This window comes from Ciconia boyciana, chromosome 6 (assembly GCF_034638445.1).
Source record: "Ciconia boyciana chromosome 6, ASM3463844v1, whole genome shotgun sequence".
In the NCBI taxonomy this organism is placed as follows: domain Eukaryota; kingdom Metazoa; phylum Chordata; class Aves; order Ciconiiformes; family Ciconiidae; genus Ciconia; species Ciconia boyciana.
Window position 1 is genome coordinate 71,028,786 of NC_132939.1, and position 23,503 is coordinate 71,052,288.

Below are 23,503 nucleotides of genomic sequence, written 5' to 3' on the forward strand. Positions count from 1 at the left end.
CCCTCCCGCCAAATGGCGACGCGCTCGCTCTCCCTCCCCCCTCTCAGGCAAGGAGGCAGCGGCCACAGCGTTAGAGAAATAAATCCGTTTATTCGCGTCAGGTTCCCGTGTAAAACGCGTACAGTACCGGCAGCGGGAGGGCCGGGGTGCAGGTGCTGTGCCCAACGGCCGCCGCTGTCAGGGGAAGGGGAAGGGGAAGGGGAAGGGTTCGTTTCCCTCAGAGCGGGTCGCCGTGCTTCGCTGCGAGCTGCCGGAGGTGTACATTCCCGTGCAGATGAGCATGCCCAGCCACCAAGCAAACGTTACAGTACCGTAACAGCAGCCACAGCAAGCTAATACTGCACAACTGTGTAAGTGGATTAAAAAAATACATATTTTTCACAAATACCACACAAAACCCTGTTGTACTGTATAATTATCTCCAGGATTTTCTTCCACTTATCAATGTAAAGCTTAGTGCTAAAAAAAGTCAAAACATGACTATGTGATAAGTGTATTTATTTGTTAGCAATCTGACACCCGCAAACGGGGTGCTGTGCGGTATCTTCTAAAGAAAAGTGCGGATGAGCAGGAGTGACTTTTCCTCCATCACCGGGCACTCGCCTGCAGCCGTGCTGGTGGCAGCGAGGGGAGCCGGCCCCAGCGCAGCCCAGCACAACCCAGTGCAGCCCAGCGCAGCCCAGCGCAGCCCAGCACAGCCCAGCACTCCGCAGGCTCTCCCAACAGCGGCCCTCCTGCATGGGAAACGCAGGCACTGCGAACCAGCGACACGGGGATGGTCCCACGTGTCTCCATGTAAACAGCTGTCCGTCTGTCCGAGTCAGTCGGCTGATTGAGTTTCACGCACGCGCAGAGATCGTTATTTTAGGTTGCCGTCTCCAAAAATTCTTCTAAATTCTTCTTGATGTGCGGTGGCTGAGATGCAGCATGAGTTAACAGGCTTTGACCCATCTGTGCAAAAAGTGCTTTCGATAATTTCGCCGTGGCTGTCCGGATATTTCCTCCGGCTCCAGGCAAAGAGCCGCTGTTGGTCATATTTCCCAGGAGGTGCCAAAGGACAACTAGAACTTTTTGCTCCACAGCGTAAGGCTTCCGTGGGTATAACTCTGTAACGAGGTCTGCAAGAAAGACAACAGGTCATCAAGCAGCGCTTGAAGGCTATTTTTAAAATGCAATTCAGAAGTGATCCCCTGCTTTGAGAGGTGTTTAAAAGCACTTAATGTCAAATCATCTCCTCCAAGCAACTAATGAAGGAATGCTTGCTATGCACAAGAGCTTGTCTGCTGCTGCAACAGTATCAGCGCTCCAATAAAAGATACCAGCTTTCCCAACAAACTCCCCTTTTATCCTCTCTCAGGAGTTTATACAGCAGGACTGCTACTGCTGGTAATTACAGTTTTCCATTAAATTAAAACAAGTAAAAGAAACAAAGGTTTTTTTGAGGGGTTTTTAGTTAGGATTATCATAAGGTCCTTTTATTTCTCACAGTGCACTGTGTAACATTTGATATTTTATGATTTCCCCTCTACCCCAGAAATATGCAGTAGGTATTTGAGTTTAAGGAACAAAGTAGCCTTATACTATAAATATATGTAAGATGAAGCATTTTCCCTACTTAGGCAGTTACATAATGAATTAAGTATTTCATTTGCAAATGTTTGCCCTTTTGCTAGAATGGACTCTTCTGATAGATAATATAAACTACTCCAAAAAATCCCAGCAAGAGGTGAACTGTTTAAAGGCTGGTGACTAACACATTCAGAAAGCATGAATTTAGGAATATTTCAAGAACAGACTGTCCATTATGTTGTTTAGTTCAATTTCATAGCTACTACACACAGAACTACTCTGAAAGTAAGCCAAATAACGTCTGTTTGGTTCAAGTGTATTGCCCATAAAGACATCCCTTTTTCACTTAAAACATCAAAGGAAAATTCAGCACTTCTGCTAGTAATAACCCTCAATATTAAAATATGTACATTCTAATTAAAATTTGTCTTCAATTTTTAACCAAATTTGTCTTTAATCTTCTGGCACCAGTTTAGGAAGACAGCCATTAAGAAGTCTGCCATCTTTGTGGTGACTGCAGCTCAGCTCGTCTCCTTTATGACTGAATGCCGATATGTATTATCCAGAGCCTTAAAATGAGAACAAGACCGACTGCAGAAAGTGAAAAGGTACAGAAGTAAAATTCAGGAGATCGTAGGAGCAGCCTTACAGAACAGCGGATGTTCTGTGCTGGGAAACCTCAGAAAAAGCAGTCGCTCGTTCCCGTCGTTTTCTTCCTGGCAAGAGTACAAGGGAGTGACTACTGCAAGGGAATACGACTTGAAGCAAGCAGGTGACGCAGGCAAGCCTCCGCTCCTCCGCCAGCCCTGCGCCCCTGGCCCTACACAGGAAAGGATGCTTGCTGACCGGGCAGAGGTAGGCACGTGGGCACCCCAGTCGCAATACAGTACAAAAACTCAGTTACTGATAGAATGAAACTCATTACAAAACAAAACTCATTCTCTCTGATTCCATATTAAAATTATTATAAGCTTAAGGTATTTGTACATCTTCCAGGGGCATATCTGACTACATCATCATAATCCTTTGTTTTGCCAGCAATAGCTTCAATTTGCATTAGAAGGAGGTGAAAGCTGACAACTGCTGCCTCCTTAATGCAGCAATCCACAATCTACTGTGACAGAAGGGAAGATATATAGCCACCGCCATCCTACAGTGAAATTGCCTAATTAGGATGGTTCACAAACAAACATGCAAAGTCAAACATCACTTTACCAGCCAGCTTTTCTGTCATGTCTTGTTTTGCTTTTCCATTCAGAAACTGGGCTTTTGTGCAGAATGGCTGGAGGAGCAAATAGTTGTCTAAAGGCAAAGAACAAAACAAAGAACAGAAAATTAAACAGTCTGGAAATAAACACAATATGGAAAAACGTAAATAAGAACCTTACTTACGATACTTCAAAAAACACAGTGATGTATTTAAGGGCATAAAAGCATTAAAAGACACTCTTAACACGCCCTAGCTCCTAGCATCTGGTAGAACATAGCATATTTGTTTACTGAAAATACTAAGATTCTGCTCCAAAGCTAAAATAGTTGAGGAAGGAAAATAGTTGTGGCATACACAACTCGGCAAGAATCTAGTTCTTCGACCTGTTTAAGAGATTCAGCAGTGTGACAAGCTTCAGGATAATGAAACACAGAACACACAGGATGGCTGAGGTGGGAGGGGACCTCTGGCGATCATCTGGTCCAACCCTCCCGTGCAAGCAGGGCCACTGCAGCCCGTTGCCCAGGTCCATGTCCAGGTGGCTTTTGAGTATCGCCAAGGACGGAGACTCCACAGCCGCCCTGGGCAACCTGTGCCAGGACTCAGTCACCCTCACAGCAAAAAACACCTGCTATGGAAAAATAACGAAACCACCTACGCGCTTAGGACAAGTCCAGCTAGCTGTATGTCTTTATTGGATGGGCAAAGCGTTAGGACGACTTGTATGGTTCAAAAAGTGTGAGAATAAAACCAATGATTCGTTACACAATGTAATGATTGGATGGAAACTATTGGAAAGAGTAACTCTTTGAATTTAGAATTTAATTAATACAATTAAAACTCTTTAAAATGAAGAGAGAGTAAATTACTTACCTAAGTGCTGACATAGAGCCTGAATAACGTTTGTGGCAGCTGCATAAATCCCTGGGTTCTTGGAGTTCAGGTTGTTGTCTACCATGGCAGGAATTAGCATGTTGATCACAGGTGATAAATTGTCCTTCAGCAATGGAATCATCTTGTGCATTGTCTCCAAAGCAACCTGATTTACTTTACTGTTTGAGTCATGTAAGCGAGACTTGAAAGCATCAAAGATCTGAAAAAGTACCCAAACAGCATTCATCGGAATTAACAATTGATGTGTGAGGGGGGTATTACATTTCCTGCTTTACTGTTACACTTTAATTGTCCATCTTAGTAAAAGATGGCTCTGAGATGCAAATACCTGAGATACTTTTTTTAGCAAGTAAAGCAACATTTGATAGTTTTATAGTGTGTATTATTCGACTGTATCTCACCTCATCTGAATTGGAATCATTCCTATACAATGTAATGGAGGTAAACTAGCCATCTGTAACTTTCGGTATGACTAATATTTTCTGCAAGCAAGTATTTTTAGCAAGACATAGCTCTATTTAGCAAAAAGAATGTTTTAAAGATTTCAGAAACATTCGCAGTTAAGATATTGCGAAGTTCCACAGAAGTGTTTCATAGTTCCACAGCAAAGACACTGCACTGTTAAAGACAATCTTGGTTTTCCTTTCATTGTATCTATCTTTAGTTTACACCTGTTGGACCTCATCATAGTATTTTTCTCCTAAAGAACCTCCTTTCCTATCAGAAAGGACACCTACTGTAAGCTTTATCATAATAAAGACCTCTCCTCACCTTCTGGACAAACAAAGCAGGCAGAACTTGCAGCTGTGTTTCAGAGACAGGTTTTCAGATCTTGATTAATCCTTGCTGCTCTTTCTGTAACCTGTTCCGATATTTTGATATTCACTCAGCAGCGGCATGAAAAACTGCACGCGGTATTCCAGAAACAGTTCAAAGAGTGCTATCTCTAAGTGAAAACTTTCAGCTTCTTCCTCCTGTTTACTTCCTTTACTACCTTTGTAGCTTACTTATCTGCCCCTTCAGCATGCCTCACCTATTCCTCAATGTTTTCCTGTTCCTCAGACATTCTTGTTGAAAGAGGGAGCCAAGATTTTTATCAGAAAACTTTGTGACACAACTTTAAAGACCTTTGAAATAAAATGTTTTCATACAGTTACCTTCACAATGTTTGCAACAACAAAGCCTTGATTGTTCTCTGTATCTGATAACAGCTGCTTAATGCCATTTATTCGATCACGGAAGTCTTTTGCATTCAATAAACCTATAATGTCTTTAACATATTCTTCGCTTTCTAGTGAATTACGAGGAGCTGTTTTTCTCATGACTTCACGGGCTTCTGTAGTCTCTCTATTGGAAAGGAAAAAGTTACTCAGTGAACACATCAGCAAGCTGAAACAGGAGTCTTTAATCTCAGACATTCTCTTTCCATGTAAGTGTGAACATCAGAAGTAAACAGAAAATCTTCTGATGAAGGACTTTCACTTTAAACATGGTGATTTAAAAAAAAAAAATCACCTAATAGTCCTAAAGTCTCAATATACATTCCACTCTAAATGCATATATACCTATCACACAAGAGAGAAGCCTCAGCTAGGCAGGAGCCCTGTGCTGTTTCCAGTTTCTGTACGAGAGCAGCTGGGTTTGTGACCAGTAACAGTTGTGAACTTCCCTCACATCAACAGGTCAAAAAAAACCCCAGAAGTTACTGTAGCTTAATTCTTTATTCTCAAAGTACTTTAAACACTGATCCCAGTCTAGGTGGCACCTGAGTAACATGCCACACTGAGGTGGAAATTCAACAACTCTTCATAGAATATTTGGAAACAAATTATCTGTAGCATCTAATCTTATTAGACAGCCATGGAAAGGATTATAAAATCTGGGGAATCACTTCTCTGTCCAGGTAAGTATCCTGCATTTACAGACCAGTCCAGATAGAGTCGCTAGCTCATTCCTAATTCGTGAACAAAATTCTTTGATGGAGAAGGGAATAAGCATCTTTCTTGCGTTTTCAAATTCAAACCTATCAGCTCTGTGAGAGCAAAAGGCGGCATCAAAATCTCCTGTCCTGCTGGTGTATCACAGGCCACTAAAAGCTCCTCAGTCAAAGATAAGAGAGTCTTCGGCGTAATGCGGTAAGTAGCACCTCTTCTAAGAAAGCAGACATGTAGTTTTTACACGCCAAAGCAAAATTTACCATCAAATGTGGAATTAGTTATTATTTTGAATAGTAGAGAGCATGTCAAATAAATCTGTTCCTGAACAGACACACTTTCTTCAACCTGGACGCAGCCACAGCCCCCTGAGCTCTATATTCTTGGATGCAGTTTTTTGGCTTGGTTTAAATTTCAGGGGGTTTCTTTTTCAGTTCAGTAGAAGACCAAACAGAAAACTAAAAATGGACAGAGTATCATCTAAAACCTTCAGCATTCCGAGTTAGGATCTAACTAAATACTTAGTGTCCAGGTAAGTGCACAAATAGATAATTTGTACTGCAGCTACCACTAGGCATGTTTTTTCTACAGCGTCTGAACAGCAATATCTTGAACTGATGGTGACACAGATCTCCCGTGAATTCCAAGCATTTTGTGTACTGTGTGTATTTTCATAGGCAGTCAACAGACAAATTAACTTGAAAATGCACAAAGCCATTTTAATATTACCAACTACCCTATTTAAAAGAGTTTACCTGGGACATGTCAAGTTTTTCCCTTTCCTTCAGGTATGTTCAATTTTCACAGCCCTGTTGGGAATGTTTCTATACTCTCTTCTTGTGGTGAGGCTATTATCCTAGAGGTCACGTCACTAACAGGGTGAAACACTGAAGGTCATTACCTGTCAGTGATGTTGAGAGCATCTCTGGAAGTAGATGATGACCTCGAATGTCCAACACTACTCGTGTGGGAACGTCTGCCTTTTGCTGAGGGTGTATCTAACGGCATCTCCCCCAAACCCTGCACAAAGGTGCAACCGTTAATTAACACGACTGGTACAGTTCTGCGCTGCTGGAGACCCTGTAAAAGCAAGTCTGACAGCCACACAAAGTATAGTAGCAAAGTACCTTTCATCCAGTGTATCTGCGAGGAGTAAAGGCACGCACAGGGCAGCTAACAAGCAGTACCTTGCCATGCTGTAGTCACTCGATTACTGGTCTCACTCTGAATGCACTCCCCCCGTTCCCTGTAGGTTCACTGTCTACACCTAACGGCCACTAGTACACGTTTACGTTTCTCAGCTGTTAAACAAGAGCTTTTCCACATACCTTCTCACGTAGATTGCTAACAGATTCCTTAATGTAAGGCAAATCCTTGGTCAGCACATACTTTTCAAGCGTTTTATCAAAATCAGGATGAGTCATCATACTGAAGAGCATCTTTCGACCATAATACCTGCAGGGCAACAGACCATGACATATACATCCGTAAACATGGATTTGTAGCTCTGTGGATAATTATAGGTGTGTAATTCCAAAACATGAAAGTGCAGGAAGATTGCTATCTATGTGTGTAACCAGACACCCTTTTCATCCTCCCACAAAGAAACTATGCTCAAGAATCGCTATTTAATCAACAACTGAGCAAAATAATGAGAACAATCTTCCATTTCAGCCGTCTTTAAATAGGATGGTCCAGCCTTGTCAGTCAGACAGCATGGATCCCAGTGCCGGCACTCCCTCCGTGGCCTGCATCCTGTCTGTGCCCAGCAGAGTAGGTCCTTCGAGCCCCTCCTCTTCCTGCGGCCAGGGTGGGCACAGCGCAGCAGGCATTCAGGTCATGCCTGTCACATATGCTAGCTTAACAGTCTTGGCAGTGTGAGATTAAGGGTTGGACTCGATGATCTTAAGGCTCTTTTCCAACCTAAATGCTTCCACGATTCTATCCTCTGTCACTGCAGAGCAGCACACACCGAGCTATGCACCTGGAACGTGCTCGTCTTAACCATTAACCTTACTAACCTTGTTTGTTGTGAACTATCCTGTGCGAACCTGGCTATTGCAGGGAAAATCCGATCAGCGACAACTTTGGTTCCAGACAGAATCCGCTCCGGTCCCATACGTTCTACAATGTCCGACAGGTGCTGGGCTGTGCATCTTCTCACCGCTGAATGCAGGTGGCTAAAGAAAACACAGCTGCTTAGTAAAAACTCCTCACAGGAGCTAAACAGCAGTATTCATGGTATACAAGTTTTCTTTATTCGTCTTTAGCATAATCTACAACTAGCATACTGCTGATATGCAGATACTTATTCTGGCTGTATAGAGAAGACCTCGTGGAGCAAAGACAAATAACTTTATTTAAAACGATAATCCATTTGATTAAATTTAATTTCATTCACTTAAATCTCAAACTACAAGAAAGCAAATGAAGAAAGAAAAATTATATTCTTTTTGTTTAAAGTCAGTTTCAACCTCTAACTGCACCTTTTGGATTAATAAAACTAGTAATTGTCTTCTTTTTAGAATTTACTTGCTAGTTTTCCTTAAAGTAATTGTAAAATATTTTAGAAAGCACACTACTACATGTTCTTTCCATCAACTTTATGAAAAACAAGTCCCTATGCTCAGAAACACATCCTGTGTATTTTATATCAATTTAAAATTAAATAAAGCAGTATTCTACTGACTTCTAAAAATCTTGCAGAAGTCTATTTTCTACAAAATGGGGGCCATTAAACACCTATGCTGATGAAAATGAAAGAAAAGCTGGAATCATTTTTCAAACTCGTACAGCAAACTAACCTTTTATATAAATGCTGCTGTACCCGCTGATCCAACGTGTTTTCAGGGTACACATTTCTCCAAATTCAAACTTTTCCGATTTTATTTTTATCTTTGGATGAAAAATCCTACTTTGAGGACAGTTTCACTGCACAGTAAATGAGACATTTGTATGGCTCATCATTCACAGGGAAAACCCGGTTTAAAGGGGAGAGCAAAGGAAAAGAATTGTCTTGGTAAACCACACCAGTGGCTCCCCAGCTTTGCAGTTTGACGTGAACACCCAGCGTTCTTCCTGAATGGCTGCCTTCCCATTTACCAAGGCTTTCGTTTTCTCTGGTGCCACAGATTACCACGGCCTCACTGGAAGTAAAGCTCCCACTAGACTGCACTGCACAAAGCTTGCGCAAAGACAACTAGCCAGGTCTCTTCAAACTGCAAAATGCCACAGCTCAGAATACCGTCTGGGCTGCAAAACCTATCTGGTAGCGTGGCAGCTCCCGTGCTGAACTCCCCGCGAATGTAGCCATCCTCCCAGCTGCTACTGAGCTACCTAGTTTAAGACTAGCTTTGGCTCGTGCTCAGTACCTGCCGTTATGTCCGTACAGCAGCCACACATCTGGGGAGCGTGGGAGAAGGGAAACAGTAAGAGCCTAACTCCTGCTGTAAGAGACTAACTCCTCCACGTACCGATGGGAAAACAAGAACTGTGAGCCTTAAAGACCTCACTCCATGGAAGCAAGTAAGCCCCCGCTCCCCACAAATGCCCGCTGCTCATGCGAAAGAGCTGGAGATCTTTTTGTATGCACATAAGACCTTAGAATTAAACGCAATTCATACAGGTAGGACACATGATTTTAAAATTTCTGAAATACAATCACTTTCAGATCTACTCCCGGAGTCATGCTCTTGGGTCAAGCATCTATTCACAGAGGTGAGCTTACAGCAATAGTCCAGTATCTTTAGAGCAGCATCTCACAAAAGCAAACAAAAATGCTTTTAATTATTCTTCTTGGTAAAGTCAAAACCAACTTTGTAGCTGATGAAGAATCAGTACATATATCTACTCAGGGTTGCAAGCATTAATACTTATGATCACAGTAGGCTTGAAACGCGTTGAGCAGAAAATAGGTAAATTTTAAAAGGTCTTATGAACCGTAAGCAAAACAGTAACTGTTAACTTGAATACGTAAGTTGTGGTGAATATAAGCAACTCAATGTATAAGCCAAATTTAGAAAAGATATCCTTTGTGTAATTACACAGTTGTGTCAGACAGAACCTCTCCACTCCGTACTGCAGACACATGCCATTTTTCCCCCAAATTTCCACTTTGAAAGATAATTCTCGTATTCGCCGTTACAGCCTCCAGAGAGGATAGCTCCATGTGTGCTGCATGGGCTTTGTTGCCAACGTGGCCAGTTTCCTGAAGCCACTACTAGAAAAGCTGTAACTCACAGTGCTGGTTAGGCCATCCACTGATGTCATGCGTTACAACATACTGTACTCCATGATTTAGACCCTGCTTTGACTGAAGTCTTCTTAGCTGTGAAGAAATTAATCCCTGCTTCAAATGCTGTATTCAGACTCACTGCTCAGATAATTTTGATGCCTTAGATATCTGAAAATATGTCTGAGTTCACAACTGGAGGGGTCAAATGTTTATAGGTCTAGAAAACTCTTAAGGATAGGTCAGTGTGCTTGAATCTACCACTGAAAATGGGGAGATCAGATGTAGCCAATTATGATCATGAGTATTGCTCGGCCAAGGATTGCTGAAGACATGATGGGACTACATAAACAGACCACTTTACACGGCTTCTGAATTAAAGCAATGTGCAGTTACTGTCTGCTGCTCTTAAATGCACAAAAACAACTGCGTGGGGGCATGATTCATAAATAATTTAAATCCCAAGCCTGATATTTGCCTTTCAGTTAAAGTTCAGGTAACTGCAGTATGGTTCTCATTGGCTTTCAGGAGACAGAATCAATATATTCCACAACAACCAGCTTCTCAGGAAACAAAACAGGAAACAAAACATTTTTAATCAAGACTAACTCTGATGATTTGTAGCTGTGCAGAAAGTCTAAGGATTGATTTATGATGTAGCATCTGAAATATTTAATGGAAGGGACAGGCTACGAGAAATGTCGCCTATTAAATGTCATCTAAGTGGTGACAGATAGGTAAGAGATTAAGTAGGTATATATCTAACCTCCCGGAATGCCTAATGGCTTGACTAAGTATTGCTGTTACAGTGAATGAGGATATAAAAGAAAAAGAACAACATACTTAACAGGGAAAGTGAACGAAAGGAATGTAACTTCTACTACAGACTGAGGTGAGCTAGAGGTCAGAATCAAACCACGCAACCAGAAATGGAGGCTTGTCTGAGGTACTCAAGAAAATAATGGCCACCACCACTGTAAAGAAAATTAAAATGCAGACAGAAAAGACTATTAACCAGCTAAGTCTAGAGAAGAACAGGAAATCAACCAAGACAGTTGCAGCTACAGAATTGTCAGTCATAAATCATCTTTCTAAATAAAAAGTAGTGCTGAAAACTGAAAAAGACAAGCATTTGATTGCAGAGCAAATGAAAAATGAGAATGCTATGTGAGCTCTAGTAGGCACAGCAAAATAGTAGTTTCATAAGAATACTATACTAACAGTGAATAAAATTACTGAAGCGTTGCAAAATGACCCGAAATATACCAAGCTCCAAAAGCAACAGCCAACTTTTCACATGATGCACAGAAAGAAACCAGGGGGCTACCTTTTACTTTTATGTCAACAAACATTGCCCTGGGTAGAAGTTTTGCAGAGCTGACTTACTATATTTTCAAATTTCTGCCTATTTTGATTTTTTTAAAAAAGACTATATTTGATAATTTAATCTATTCACAAGTTATTTCTTTATAAAGTCTTTGTAAGAATTACCTTTGCCCTCCATTTATAAGAGAACAAAGTGCACGTGCTGGAGTCACATTATTAACCATAGCCTTCAGTGCTTTGTCTACCTCTTCCCTTATAAATGTGTTGGATTCACCAGCTTTGTGCAAAAGGACTTTTACTGTATTATCTAGTTCTTGATCCATGCTCTTTTTCAGGTAGGTGAACAAATCCCCTAAACAGACCACAGCAGCTCGAGAAACACCTGAGCGTAAATTCTTGACCTGCACACAGGAAAAACCCAAACAAACAATGAATAATGTTTATAAAATATACTTTAAAATAAGTAAAGCTTAATGTTTCCCTTTGTAACTTTTAAGTAACATTAAAAGCAACTGAGAAATACATTTCTAACTTGATTCACAATGTGTGAGAATTAAAATACATACACATGAAAAATGTTATAAAGTTACAATCTACATTTTTTCAGTCTCTTAGCAAATCAGATCAAGTGTTGGTATCTGAAGCATGAGCTGCTTTGCTGAACGACAAACTCATCCTTTTGAGACTGTTCAACAGAGGAAAACTAACCACAGATGACCATACCATTTCACTGCAGTCTATCTGAGAGCTATAAAATACATACACACACATACAGTCAGTGAAATATTCTGATCGTAAAATTTAACCTCTTGAGCCACAGCCAAACTTGTTTCGTGTAGCTTTGCAGTCAGAATAGTCGCATGGTAGGCAGACAAACATCTAACGAAGTTCAGACCTTCAATCTTCTTCTCCCTATGTAAAAAAAATATTTACATTCAAAACGTTTGCAAACTTTCATAAAAATATTAAAACATAGAATTCTAAGAAACCAAATAGCAAACAAATTAGATTGTAAAATAAAGCAATGACATATAATGTAGGAAATTCTTTCAAGGTGAGTCCTTCTTTTAATGTGGTAGTAGGACTATTTTAGCATACCAGTCTCTCAATTCTTTCCTACAGTTCTGTCCGCAGCTCACGTTAGTGGCAATTAAAGGATTCCTTTCCTTCCCTTAGTTGCAAAGGCAGCAGCACTGTATCCCCATTTCACCAGTCAGAGCACAGTGAAGCCTTATATTGCACAGAAAAGGGCAGAAGGTATTGGTGGGGGCCCCCTCCAGAACAGTGCTTAGACTTAAGACGTCTTTACATGTCTCTGAAAGCTTCGCTATTAAGCCTCCATTTACAACAGCTGCAGTTTAACCAGGATCTGGACTGAAAAAAACTTTTTTTCTTTTTTCTCATATATCATTTGCAATCCTTCTCACAATTTTTGATGTTATGTCCATTTTACTGGTTTTTTTAAAGTAAGTTATCAAAATAAACACCTTCTACATTAGATTCAGGTTGTACATCGATGTTTACACCTACCAGTCATCATCAGCTAAAAGTGTCAAGGCTTCTGTCAGTGCCATGTCCGGTTTCAAAAAGGGCTGCAGTTCTGATGGGTCCATTATTTCTGGGCTATGAGTGACTGAGGGGGTCCGGTCTTTATAGCGTCCTCGTGCCCCAAGAGAAATTTCATCTACAAAGTCATGAAGCACAACAAATAATCAGCATATTCTGAAGAAAACAATTCATTCAAAGGAAGGAAATATTAAGAGTTTGAGGTATATACAGACTGGTGCTACTAAGGGTCTAGGTTTTCAAAAAGATCGCTTTCCCAGTTACATCCTCGATCATTCAGCATGTCATTCATGTGAATGATGGGTTTTTTTGCAAACAACTACCACTTTAAAAAGTAGCAAACACAAATGTAGTGGGATTTTTAATGTAAAAACGGATGCACGATGTGCTAAAGAACAGTGTGGTAAGAGACAATATAGTAAAACTTAAAGAGCCACTTGAGAAATTCTGAAGACCTTCAACCATCATCAGTATGAGCTTCTATTCTGAAAAGATTTCTACTGCATATTTTAAAGGCATCTCAGTGACAAACTGTACCCAGAAATGTTTTTCTTGGGGACAGAAGGGAGTCCATTTGCCATTAATAAATTACATCATTTACATTGCTGAGCAAATAAAACACCCTCTCATGTTTCAAACATCTTCCTAACAAATCATAATGAAAAATGTTTCAAGGGAGCAACGAGGAATTCTAATCCCCTTCACCACCGCCCCCAAAGTACTACTCTTCCAGAGCACCTCAGGACTGTCCATTGTACACAGTAATCTTATTAAACCTGATTCTATTTTGGAACTGTCCCACTCCACATACCCAAATATTTTAACAGTCTTTAGTTTACTGTAACAGCTTACCAGAATCTAGCAAGGCTGAACATTTTGTCTTCTTCAAACTGGATGTTCTTTTTAAGGAAGGATTCAAGGCAACGTTTTCTAATGACAAAGATACATTTCTTGACGATGTTGTTATATCCCCACAGAGATTTAACTCTAGAAAATAGAAGGAAATGTCCAAACTACAACAACAACAAATCAGAAAAAAGGAAAAAGCTGGTATTTTCAGTCCTAATTTGTCTTTTGAAATTTTTCTTAACTACAGTCTTTCAAATATTTCCCATAAGCACTTTACACTCCACCATTTGCATTGTAAGACTGACAACAAATGACTAAAGAGTAAACTGCAGTGTAAAACTAATTCTAGCAATACCTTATGTCACACTAAACAGTCATGATTTTTTATAATTATCACAGAATTTTAATTCCATTTCAGCAGCATTTAACAAGGTATTATTCTTTTAAGACAAACACTAATCCTCACTTTCTGTTGTCATTTTCTCAGATTCATTCAGTTTAAGTCTTTCCCAAGGGTTTTCTTCCTTTTCTTCAAGGTCTTTGACTTCCTGATGTTCTTTATGACTGTGTTCTTTTTCATCTTTTTTTTTCCGCATCATCTTATCCTGGGCAGATTTTGACATGGCAACTTTTATCTGCAAAAAAATTAATGCACCCATTATGATAAGCACTCTAATATAATGCACAAGTTACCCAATAACTTACTACCCAGTTCTTGATATTCTCGAAGGTAAGCATGGAAAATTACTATTTTCACCATTATTCTACAGAGCAAAAGGAAATTATTCACATAAATATTAAACTGAATCCTGAAAAGAGCTGAGTGTGTGCTTTCTGCATGGCAAGTAGTCCTACTGGCAAAAAGAGGCAACGTTCCAGGTTTAAACATTTAAGGGAAATAACCACTTACTCTAAAATACCTGAATAGTTAGAGAACGAAGGTCTGCAAGAAAAGGCCTTCTATTCTTGGCAGCGGTGTGTAGTTTCCTAGAATTTTAACTAACAAATACACAGGCTGGGCTAACTCACTCACATTTAAGCACACAGGGATTTTTTTAAACACTGGTCTTTACCAGTGTGATCTGACCCTACTCTCTTGTATGTGTAAGATGCTTACAGTTCCTCATGAAAACTTCGTAACATTTAATACATTCCTCCATTTACTCCTTTGAATTTGATCCCTCCACGTATTCATATCTTCAGTGGAAATCAGAAAATTAAGACACTGTTTATCATTAACATAGAGTTTTAGTCATCTTAAAATGTTATTTTAAATGTTTTCAGAAAGGTTTGTGGTTTTCATTTCAATTTTTTTTTAATTTGTATCACACTTCATTCAGATAAATTTTGCTCCATGTTATAACAGATGTAAATAGTATTTAACAAAGCAGCACCACTCCTCATGAAAACATGTTATGGGACAGATATTCAGACTGTTTTTTAAAAAACTTATGAGTGGAGCTAGATTAATGCATCCACCCAGAAAACAAGACATGATCAAACCCAGCCAGTTCCTCCTTCCACATTTCTATGTGCTGTGGGAGTCAGAGAAGAGGACATTTTCCAGCTCCACTCCCTCGTGCAGCCCTTCTCCCAGAGACTTCTGAGTTAGGTGGGAAGCTTCTGACACGGCAATTTGCCATTCTAAAATATCCAGGTGGGACCAACAAGAAAAAGCAGGGAGAAGCAGCTTGATGGCTACAGGCTATTTTAATCAAACTCTTGTTTACTGTAACATAGAGACTGCAAAACTGTATCGAGCTGTATTCATACAGATAAAAACAGGAAGCAAGACAATAAAAAAGTTCTGAGATTCTTACCTCTTTTTCATTTTCAACATGGAAATGAGACGCGCTGTTCTGCTGGATGCTCCTCCCACAGATCCCTGATGATGGCTCAGTCTCCTCTTTGACAGCTTGGTCATCTCCATTCGCTACACACGTTGTGGACTGGCTGTATGTTCCTGCAGAAGGCGGACTTCCAAAAACACCTGAAAGGCATATCGTGTTGTGCCCTCACCAAAATAGCCATTTCATTCAGCAGACCCTAGCAAAAACTAAAGCAAGCCAAAAGTAATTCAAGAAGTATTGCTACCGTTCGATTAGTGCCAGTTTCCACCCAAAAGTACTCTTACCTTATGCTACCGAGTAGGATGGATGCACGTACACGTGTGCACGCTGGGCTAGAACCAAGACCTAACCTTCATAATTTGCTGCCATTCTCTGTTGTTGGAATGGAATAGCATATCCAGTAACTGCAAAACTTTCAAGCATAGTTCTTTTTATTCCTGTTTAAACTGGAGATTGTTCACATCTAAAATGTTGTACGGAATCTATTCTTTCTTTTCCCACTCTATAAAGGTACATTTTCCCTCATTTTAATAACGTGGGGAGATACAGGAGATAATTTTGGTTTTGTAATACCTTTACCAACAATTACAACTGCATCTTCAGACAGGACACTTGGTGAAATGAAATCTAGATTGTTCATCTGTGGAAAACTAGACGCTGACTCTGCAAGACCTTAAAAAAAAAAAATCACACAATGTAAATCATGTAGTTTACGCTTTGGTACACGTTTTATTCTTCTAAAATGTTATCATATACTGACATCTGAATTTATCACTTTTATGAATCAGTCTGTTTTCAAGTTACTGAGGTTAACAGGATTTAATAAATATTGATATCCTCAAAATCATGGAAAGGATATAGCAAACAAAATTTCTGCCAAAAGATCACAAAGAAAACTGATGTTTGTAAGGGGATTTTTAAATCAACTGATTCCACTGAAAAAAACCAGAAGCTTCTAACTCACTCAGTGGAAGTATAGCACTGTTTCTTACATAATTCAGCAGATTTGAATCAAAACAGAATTTGCTAAAATATTTTTTCCCCAAGCAGCACTTAATGCTTTTTCCCACAGAAATTATTAGCAGTCTCTCAAATTCTTCACCGAAGTGGATGACATATATTATGTACTTCTATATTGCCTACACTAGCGGCAAATAAAAATAATAGTTTGTGACAAAAGAAGAGCACCGTTTGCCTTTGCTATTTAACACAAATAATCTGAAACTTCTAAACAGAAAAGATGATTTAGGAAAGCCCGCTTACCTACTCGCAAGTGCATAAATGAAGTCAGTGGGCTACTGAGCCACCCGAGCTGAGAAACGCTCGGGTAACCCGGCAGCCCTCTGTCACATCCAGAGCTGCCGTAAGACCTCTGGCACTGCGCGAGGGACCCGGTACCCAGCCCCTGCAGTAGCCCTCTGCCCAGCAGCATCTCAGCGCTTTGGGGCTCCTGACAGATCTGTTACGCTTTCTGCCCTCACCTCAATCTCTAGTTTGCCAAAATTAATTACAGGCAAGAGTATGACAGATGCCTCTCTACTTTACAAATTACCTGACTACATAGTTTTAATTCTGGAGCTCTCCTTTTTATGCTTTACAAGAAAAAAGATCAAGTGAAAAGGTTTCTCTAGCAAGTGTTACTTTGTCCTCCCACAAACTCAATCATTGGCTTCTGAATGTTCCCAGTTTTAACATTTGAGAACTGTCAAAATTGGTCTTTTGGGATTTTCTTGAACATAATCTTGAGGCTTCATGAGCAATTCTCTCTTAGACCGTAACTGAATTTGCATCAAGTACTGGATCCTCTTCGGAACCCAGCCCCAGCTCAGGACCTTCTGTCCTAACCTCAGCTTCTACCCTGAAAAACTTACAAACTTCCATTTCACAGGCATCACAGGATAAGCAGGTACTAACAAAAAAAGAAGGATTTACAAATCTGATTATAAACTTTACTTGCATTGCTCAGCTTTAAATGTTTCACAAAAAATAGTATTCCACCATTTCTACAAAACCTTGAGAACAGACAAAACTGTTCATGTTTAATCTTGAAACAAGAGATGGAGAAAACAAAAAATCTTACTGGGACAAAGACCTTCATTATTCAATGTCTATTAATGTGGAATATTGCTATTTGATTTTGTATTTGTCACTACAAAAACTGAAATGTAACGTACAATGGTTTAAGTTCCTTAATTTTACCAATGAACAACAGAGTAATTTAAAACCAAACTTTTAAAGCTGTGCATTTATTCAGACTGAGACATATAACAATTTGGTCCCTTTTTCATGCCATGTACTATCGCTTGACTTTTAATTTTAATTTAATTCGCAGTCTAAGTTCAGTTAATGTCAGAAAAAAACCCAACTTGTTAGCGTAAGTATAAAGACTAGAAAAGAGGAAACCATGCTAAACACCTTGAAATGTATTTTCTATAAAACCTGCTTTACAGAAGCCATCCATAGCCTCCGTTTTTGCTATAAATGAGAGCTCAGTTGAACAGCAATGTAGCAAACTCACAAACCTTTTGAATGCTTAAAATTTCCTTGGTGTTCCATATTTTGACTTCCAAAAATAGTACGTGATACTTCTCCTTGCTTCTTGTCCTCATAATCTCCACATCCGTTGCCACAGTTCAAACGCTGGCCAACTACACTAACGTTAGAAGTCCCCTTATCATCAAATGCTAGCCATGCAAAAGGAAAAAAAAACAAATACTTAAAAAAATTAGAAATAGTTTTTCCTGTGTACTACCGGATTCTCAAATAGTTACATTTTCAGAGCCCCTCAGACTGGTTTTATGCATACGGTATGAGCATTCCTGCCTACAGAAATCTCAGCATTTCAACAAAGATGCTCAGGCTCTATTCATTTTTCACATGCAAAGGCTTTCATCTACAGAAAAACCCAGGTTGAAAATCTAACTCAAAGCTTGACAAATTATTTTTTAGTTTAAAGTCTTTCAAATATGAACAGCTGAATTCTAAAGTGATTCAGCATTAAAAGCCAAATTAAGTCATGTCAACTAAGTGAAAATAGTAAAATACTAGTTAAAACACAATAAATCATTCCATTTACGTACCCTAGAAGTCATAAAACACATTTTTATGTTACAGTTAGAGACACCAACAGAAACTGAGCATTTTTATGCCTGCAAAACGTCCTGCAAACATTTTCGTTTTGGTTAAAAAAAAAAAACAAAAACACATACAAAAACCAAAAAAACAACACTAATTACTTCAGGAGTCCCTTAAAGGATCATTTCTGCTTTTCCAAACACCCCTAAAATCAAAATACCTAAAAAGACAGAAGTCTTTTCATATACGTGCTTTTACTACGTATGCCACAAATTCCATGGAACTAACCCCGCGTTTAACTGAGGGGACTGACAGGCACGACCAAGGTGACAGGCTGACGTAACCCCGGTAATCCCAGCAGCTAGAGCGAGCGGGCGTCTCCCTTCGCGTGCTCCGAGGGGCACCAGACAGCGGTTCTGCTGCCCACTGCCGCAGACGGGACGGGACGGGACGGATGCATCTCCCACCACCCGCCTGCGCCCATCTGCCCTGAAGTTCTGCACTGGTGGCCGTCACTCTCAACCCAACCGTGTCCACGTGAGACCAAGAGCCGTACTGAAATCCTTAAAAAGGTTCCTGGTGTTCTCTTCTTCAGCTGAGAACTTGGGTCAGAGCAGGCTGTTTTGTTCTGCCAGGGGACGGAAACCGAAGGGAATGTTTTGCTGTGGGATTCCTGAGACGGTGAGGCTCTTCCAGCAAGGAACGCTATGGACGGTGCCCTGATCTGGGCTGGCGTGACATGTTCTAGAAAATTACTATACGGCCAGATCCCCTGAAGGTCCCAGAACTCCTTGACCATGAGTTTCTGCACCGTGCCATGAAGTCTAGTTGTTATAGTGTTTCATACATCAACATTAAGACCTCGCACGTCAGGACTGATCCATTGATCGCTGTATTTGGTACAACAGCACCGTCTGGCCTCTGAAACTGCCAGGACCCCGGGGAAAGGTGAGCTACAGGCCTGACAGCAGGCAGACAGGTTTTCAAGGTGTCAACTGTTAAAAGCTGCACAAACTTACATGTTACAGAAAGAATTTGGGAAGTAAGAAACGTCTGAGAGCTGCCATTCTATTATAACAAAGCTAAGAGAAGCTGATAAAATTCATCTTAGAGAAACAGCTGAAGCAATCTGAGCTCAATTAGCAAGTTAATGATAGGTAAGGGACAAATAAATTTCCAGAACAGAAAAGAGCAAAAGTGTTAAACTCTTTAAAAAAAAGAAAAAAAGCTGAAGAGGGAGCCCACGAACAACTGACCCATATGCTGGGCAATTCGGTTCCCAGGGCTGTATTAGGGCAAATAACATATTTGGAAGCACCCACCAGAAAACAGTATGGTCAGAGAAATCTGGTCTCCTTTTATAACACAGCAACAGACCTTGTGGGCCCGAAAGAAGCAAGAGATGCCAGGTATCATCCCAGGCACATGTAGCAGAGTAGTTACCAAGAGCTTCATTCTCCAAACGGAGGGATGTATCAAGCAGGGTTCTGCTGCAGTCTGCTCAGGAGCCGGGACTACCCAATATTTTGCCCAACCAGCTGGATAATGAGGCAGCATGCCGGATTCAAATAAAGGTCAGCAGGTGGGAAGCATACACGCGTGCTTGAGGACAGGATCTGAATTCAAGGAGCTCACGATAAAGTAGAAGAATGATCCAAGGAGAACAAGACTCAGGTAGGACAGGGCTGATTTTGCATGTTTTACAACAATGCAACCATAACTATCCTGTCCACTCGCACAAGGGGGATTGTACGGGTACGGCATTTCAAGAAGGAGGTAGATCTGTTGAAAACAGCCTAGATGTCAGCAGTTAAACAGTCCATAAAGTTTGACCTATGAAGGAAAGCTAGAAAAAATAGGAGTTAGTCTAAAGGACAGAAAACAAAAGAGGGAGAGAAAAATACAAACAAAGGTAGCTGCTTGGAAGAAGAAAATACTCCATCCTTCGAAATAAAATACAAATATAATGAGGTAAGTTACAGCAAGAGGGATTTACATTCAGTGTTAGAAAAAAGCTTTCATCTGATGAGACCAGTTAAATACCAAACTGATTTTTACAAGTTCTCCAAGTTCCAGCATAAAAATTCAGAGCTTTTTGAGATTTGACTTGCGTGATGGGCCAAGTCCAGTCAGTAGTGGGAGCAAAGGACTCTTCTTCACCAGTTAGCTGCACATGTATTACATTGACCTTGTCAGCAGTAAGCTGTCAGCTCCTCACAGGAGGCCCAGTGCTGTGCATTCTGGTTGATTAATTGGCTCCGTAAGCAAAATAAATGTGCTGCTCATTATTTTACACTGAAGGTCAGCTTCTCACAGAAGGGCTTTTCATCTAATGAATGCAAAGTCATTAACCACAACATGTATTACTACGTACGTGCAGTATTTGCTTTCTGACGTACGCTGTTACTTGACAAACCTATTTGCTAATTTATCCTGAGAAAAGTGACCTTAGCTAAAATGAGGAGCAATAGCTTCAATTTCTGAAAAAAGATCACGAGTCTCAGTAGCAACTACTGTTTTTTTAATGTGATGGCTTTGCAAATTCAGGCCTGTAAGATGCCCCTCAATCTTAACTGAACTAAGTTTTGTAAACTTTTTGGAAAAAATACAGCGCTGCTGAGGCTGCAAAAGGATGCAACAGAGCAGCCTGGGAGAAGAGGGCAGAAAAGACCTCTGAGGACACGGCTCCCTCGGTTCCTTTCCTCCTTCCAGTTGAATCAAAATCGACTAAACATAAATAATCATAAACAATGGGTTTCTGCCCATTACAGAAATCTGCAGTTACCTGTGCTTCACTGTAAGCATAAAATAGAACAGCATCACTTAACTTCAATTTCCTACCAGGAAATTAACTGCTTGCAACATTTTCAGCCTTCCTACTCTTATCCAGCTGGTGTCCCGTCAATTTTCACACAATGCTGCACTGAATTTCGAAGTGCACATATTCACAGGTGGCATTTGCATTAACACATTTTATCCTGACATAGAAAGGCAGAAACCCTTGAGCTCCTTCTCACCTGCAGTACCACGGTATAATCTCGGTTTGACCAAATAGCGCCTAGCAATTACCTTTTTTTCAGTGCTGAAGGGACATGAGCTCATCGAACAAGTAAGAACAGAGACATCAAGTGACCATTCTCTGACATCACTGAAGCAAGGTATACATTGATATGCACAGCAAAATACCTGTGCTGGAGTTATGTGCTGCCACATTTGGGTCTCTGCTTCTTGCTGAAGATACTCTTGCAGGCTGTGATTTGCTGCCAAGTAGTGGAAAGGTGTCTGACCTGTCAAAATATAAACCACATGTTTATAAACACAATTCTACACACTAGTCAGAGCCCAGTTAAATAACACTTTGTAGCAAAGACGTCAATAGGTTTCAGTTTCTCCTCCCCAGTGTACTTGGTGGACAAATATTTCCAGTATACTTCCACAAATGTTCACACTGAGCAGAAGAAGAAAATTAATTCAACAGAAATTACTTGATGAGCAGGTCCATTATGAAGAACACCATAAAGACAATCCTTAAGAGGAAACTTCACACTAGGGCTAAATTTAGCACACAATTGAAAAGCTAAGGAATCGTTTGGCCTAGGGGACTGACGATGCTGGTTCCAATCTGGCAAAGAATGGCAAATGACAGTGACCAAACCCATGAACCGTTCACTTCTAGCAATGAGCTGTTTTCAGCTCAGTGTCTAGCACGCAGACATTCACCAGGAAAATGCTGTTATCTACGAGACAATCTTGATACTTCTTTTTTAAAATGATGCATCGGAATATTAAAGATGATTCAACCCAGAGTCCTGCACTGTTAAATACTATGTGTACCTACGTCATAGTCACAGGGAAAGAGCGGCTGTTCCACTTTCTGCCAAGACTGAAATACACACAACTACAAGTCTTGCTTTTAAGATCTTGAGGAAATCCCATGCTTCAGAAACTTCACTAATACCAGTATGAAGCTCCCCTTGCTCATGGTAGTTTACCAGTGGATAAACTGACCCTTCTAAAAGTCAACACACAGAAGCAGCCTACATTCTTCTTGTCCAACTACACAGATTTTGTGAACAGAAAATGCCAATTGCCAGTGCTCGCAAACCAGCGCCTGAACTAAACTCTCTGAAATTTTTATAAACATTCCAAGGCTTTTAAGTTCTTCTGGGATATATTTTGTCACTTCTACAAATTCGGTTTTCCTGCCAGATGTGCCCTCTCTTCCTTGCTAGTTCAGAATTCCTGTATCTTTGAATCCTGTAAAACATTAAGCTTGTGTGCCACTGAATAATGGAAATGGCATGTTGTATAGAACGCGTCCCAGTCAAAACCTTGCCTGGAAGAACACCATACCCAGAATTTTATAGTCTTGACTTTCTAGGCATTCTAGCATTTTTCATCTTAAAGATTATTTTTAAAGCCATGGTTCAGCAGTAATGCACATAGGGAAGATACATACATATAAATTAGTTCTGAGACTTCACGGCTGTGAAAATCCTCTGTTTCTGAATCCTTCCAGTCTCCTTCTGTCTCAGAAACCTTTCTTTTGTATATTCCCTCTCTTCCTTCCTATTCTGTTAATACAGTTGTATGCCAGTTATATAAAGACGCATTTAGCACACACAAAAATAAAAGATATCTTCAGATCAGAGCTACAAGGAGCTTTATCATGGGCTCTGAGAGCAGAAAAGGAGATTCTGTACTGCAAAATTTGCAAAATTCCTCAAAAATTTTATTTCATTAAAAAATAAAATAGTTTATACTGCTAATCACCACTGGGTTATTGCTCTTTGCAATCAGAGTAGCATGTGTCATCACACAATTTCTTTTAGAAGAGCTCTGTGAAGGCATTTTAAATTAACAATAGTCTGTCAGTAATAAAATGGAAACAGTTCATGATTCGCAATAAGAAACATCTACATTGTCCTCCTCTCATCGCAAAAAAACAACCCATTCCTTCTTCAATTTCCAGGCTATAATAAGCAAACCTTATCCTTCC

The 23,503-nt window shown here is 40.1% G+C and overlaps 1 protein-coding gene across 3 annotated transcripts in view; it reads right to left on the reverse strand.

Moving 5' to 3' along the window:
- Nucleotides 1-70: 70 nt before the first annotated feature.
- The window catches only part of TOGARAM1 (TOG array regulator of axonemal microtubules 1), a 44,535-nt gene continuing 21,102 nt past the window's right edge, over nucleotides 71-23,503 (reverse strand). The window contains exons 7-22 of one of the 3 annotated variants that reach the window (XM_072865913.1): nucleotides 21,691-21,791; nucleotides 17,952-18,113; nucleotides 16,003-16,101; nucleotides 15,400-15,569; nucleotides 14,046-14,214; nucleotides 13,583-13,660; nucleotides 12,695-12,848; nucleotides 11,971-12,076; nucleotides 11,330-11,565; nucleotides 7,629-7,787; nucleotides 6,936-7,062; nucleotides 6,509-6,687; nucleotides 4,831-5,020; nucleotides 3,653-3,872; nucleotides 2,785-2,871; nucleotides 71-1,118 (exon numbers count right to left, since the gene is read on the reverse strand). In XM_072865913.1, the coding sequence (XP_072722014.1) occupies nucleotides 865-1,118; nucleotides 2,785-2,871; nucleotides 3,653-3,872; nucleotides 4,831-5,020; nucleotides 6,509-6,687; nucleotides 6,936-7,062; nucleotides 7,629-7,787; nucleotides 11,330-11,565; nucleotides 11,971-12,076; nucleotides 12,695-12,848; nucleotides 13,583-13,660; nucleotides 14,046-14,214; nucleotides 15,400-15,569; nucleotides 16,003-16,101; nucleotides 17,952-18,113; nucleotides 21,691-21,791 (2,491 nt within the window). In that variant the 3' untranslated portion in view covers nucleotides 71-864. Of the gene's footprint in view, nucleotides 1,119-2,784; nucleotides 2,872-3,652; nucleotides 3,873-4,830; nucleotides 5,021-6,508; nucleotides 6,688-6,935; nucleotides 7,063-7,628; nucleotides 7,788-11,329; nucleotides 11,566-11,970; nucleotides 12,077-12,694; nucleotides 12,849-13,582; nucleotides 13,718-14,045; nucleotides 14,215-15,399; nucleotides 15,570-16,002; nucleotides 16,102-17,951; nucleotides 18,114-21,690; nucleotides 21,792-23,503 lie in introns of all 3 variants that reach the window. The other 2 variants (XM_072865915.1, XM_072865912.1) reach the window with 2 other exon arrangements.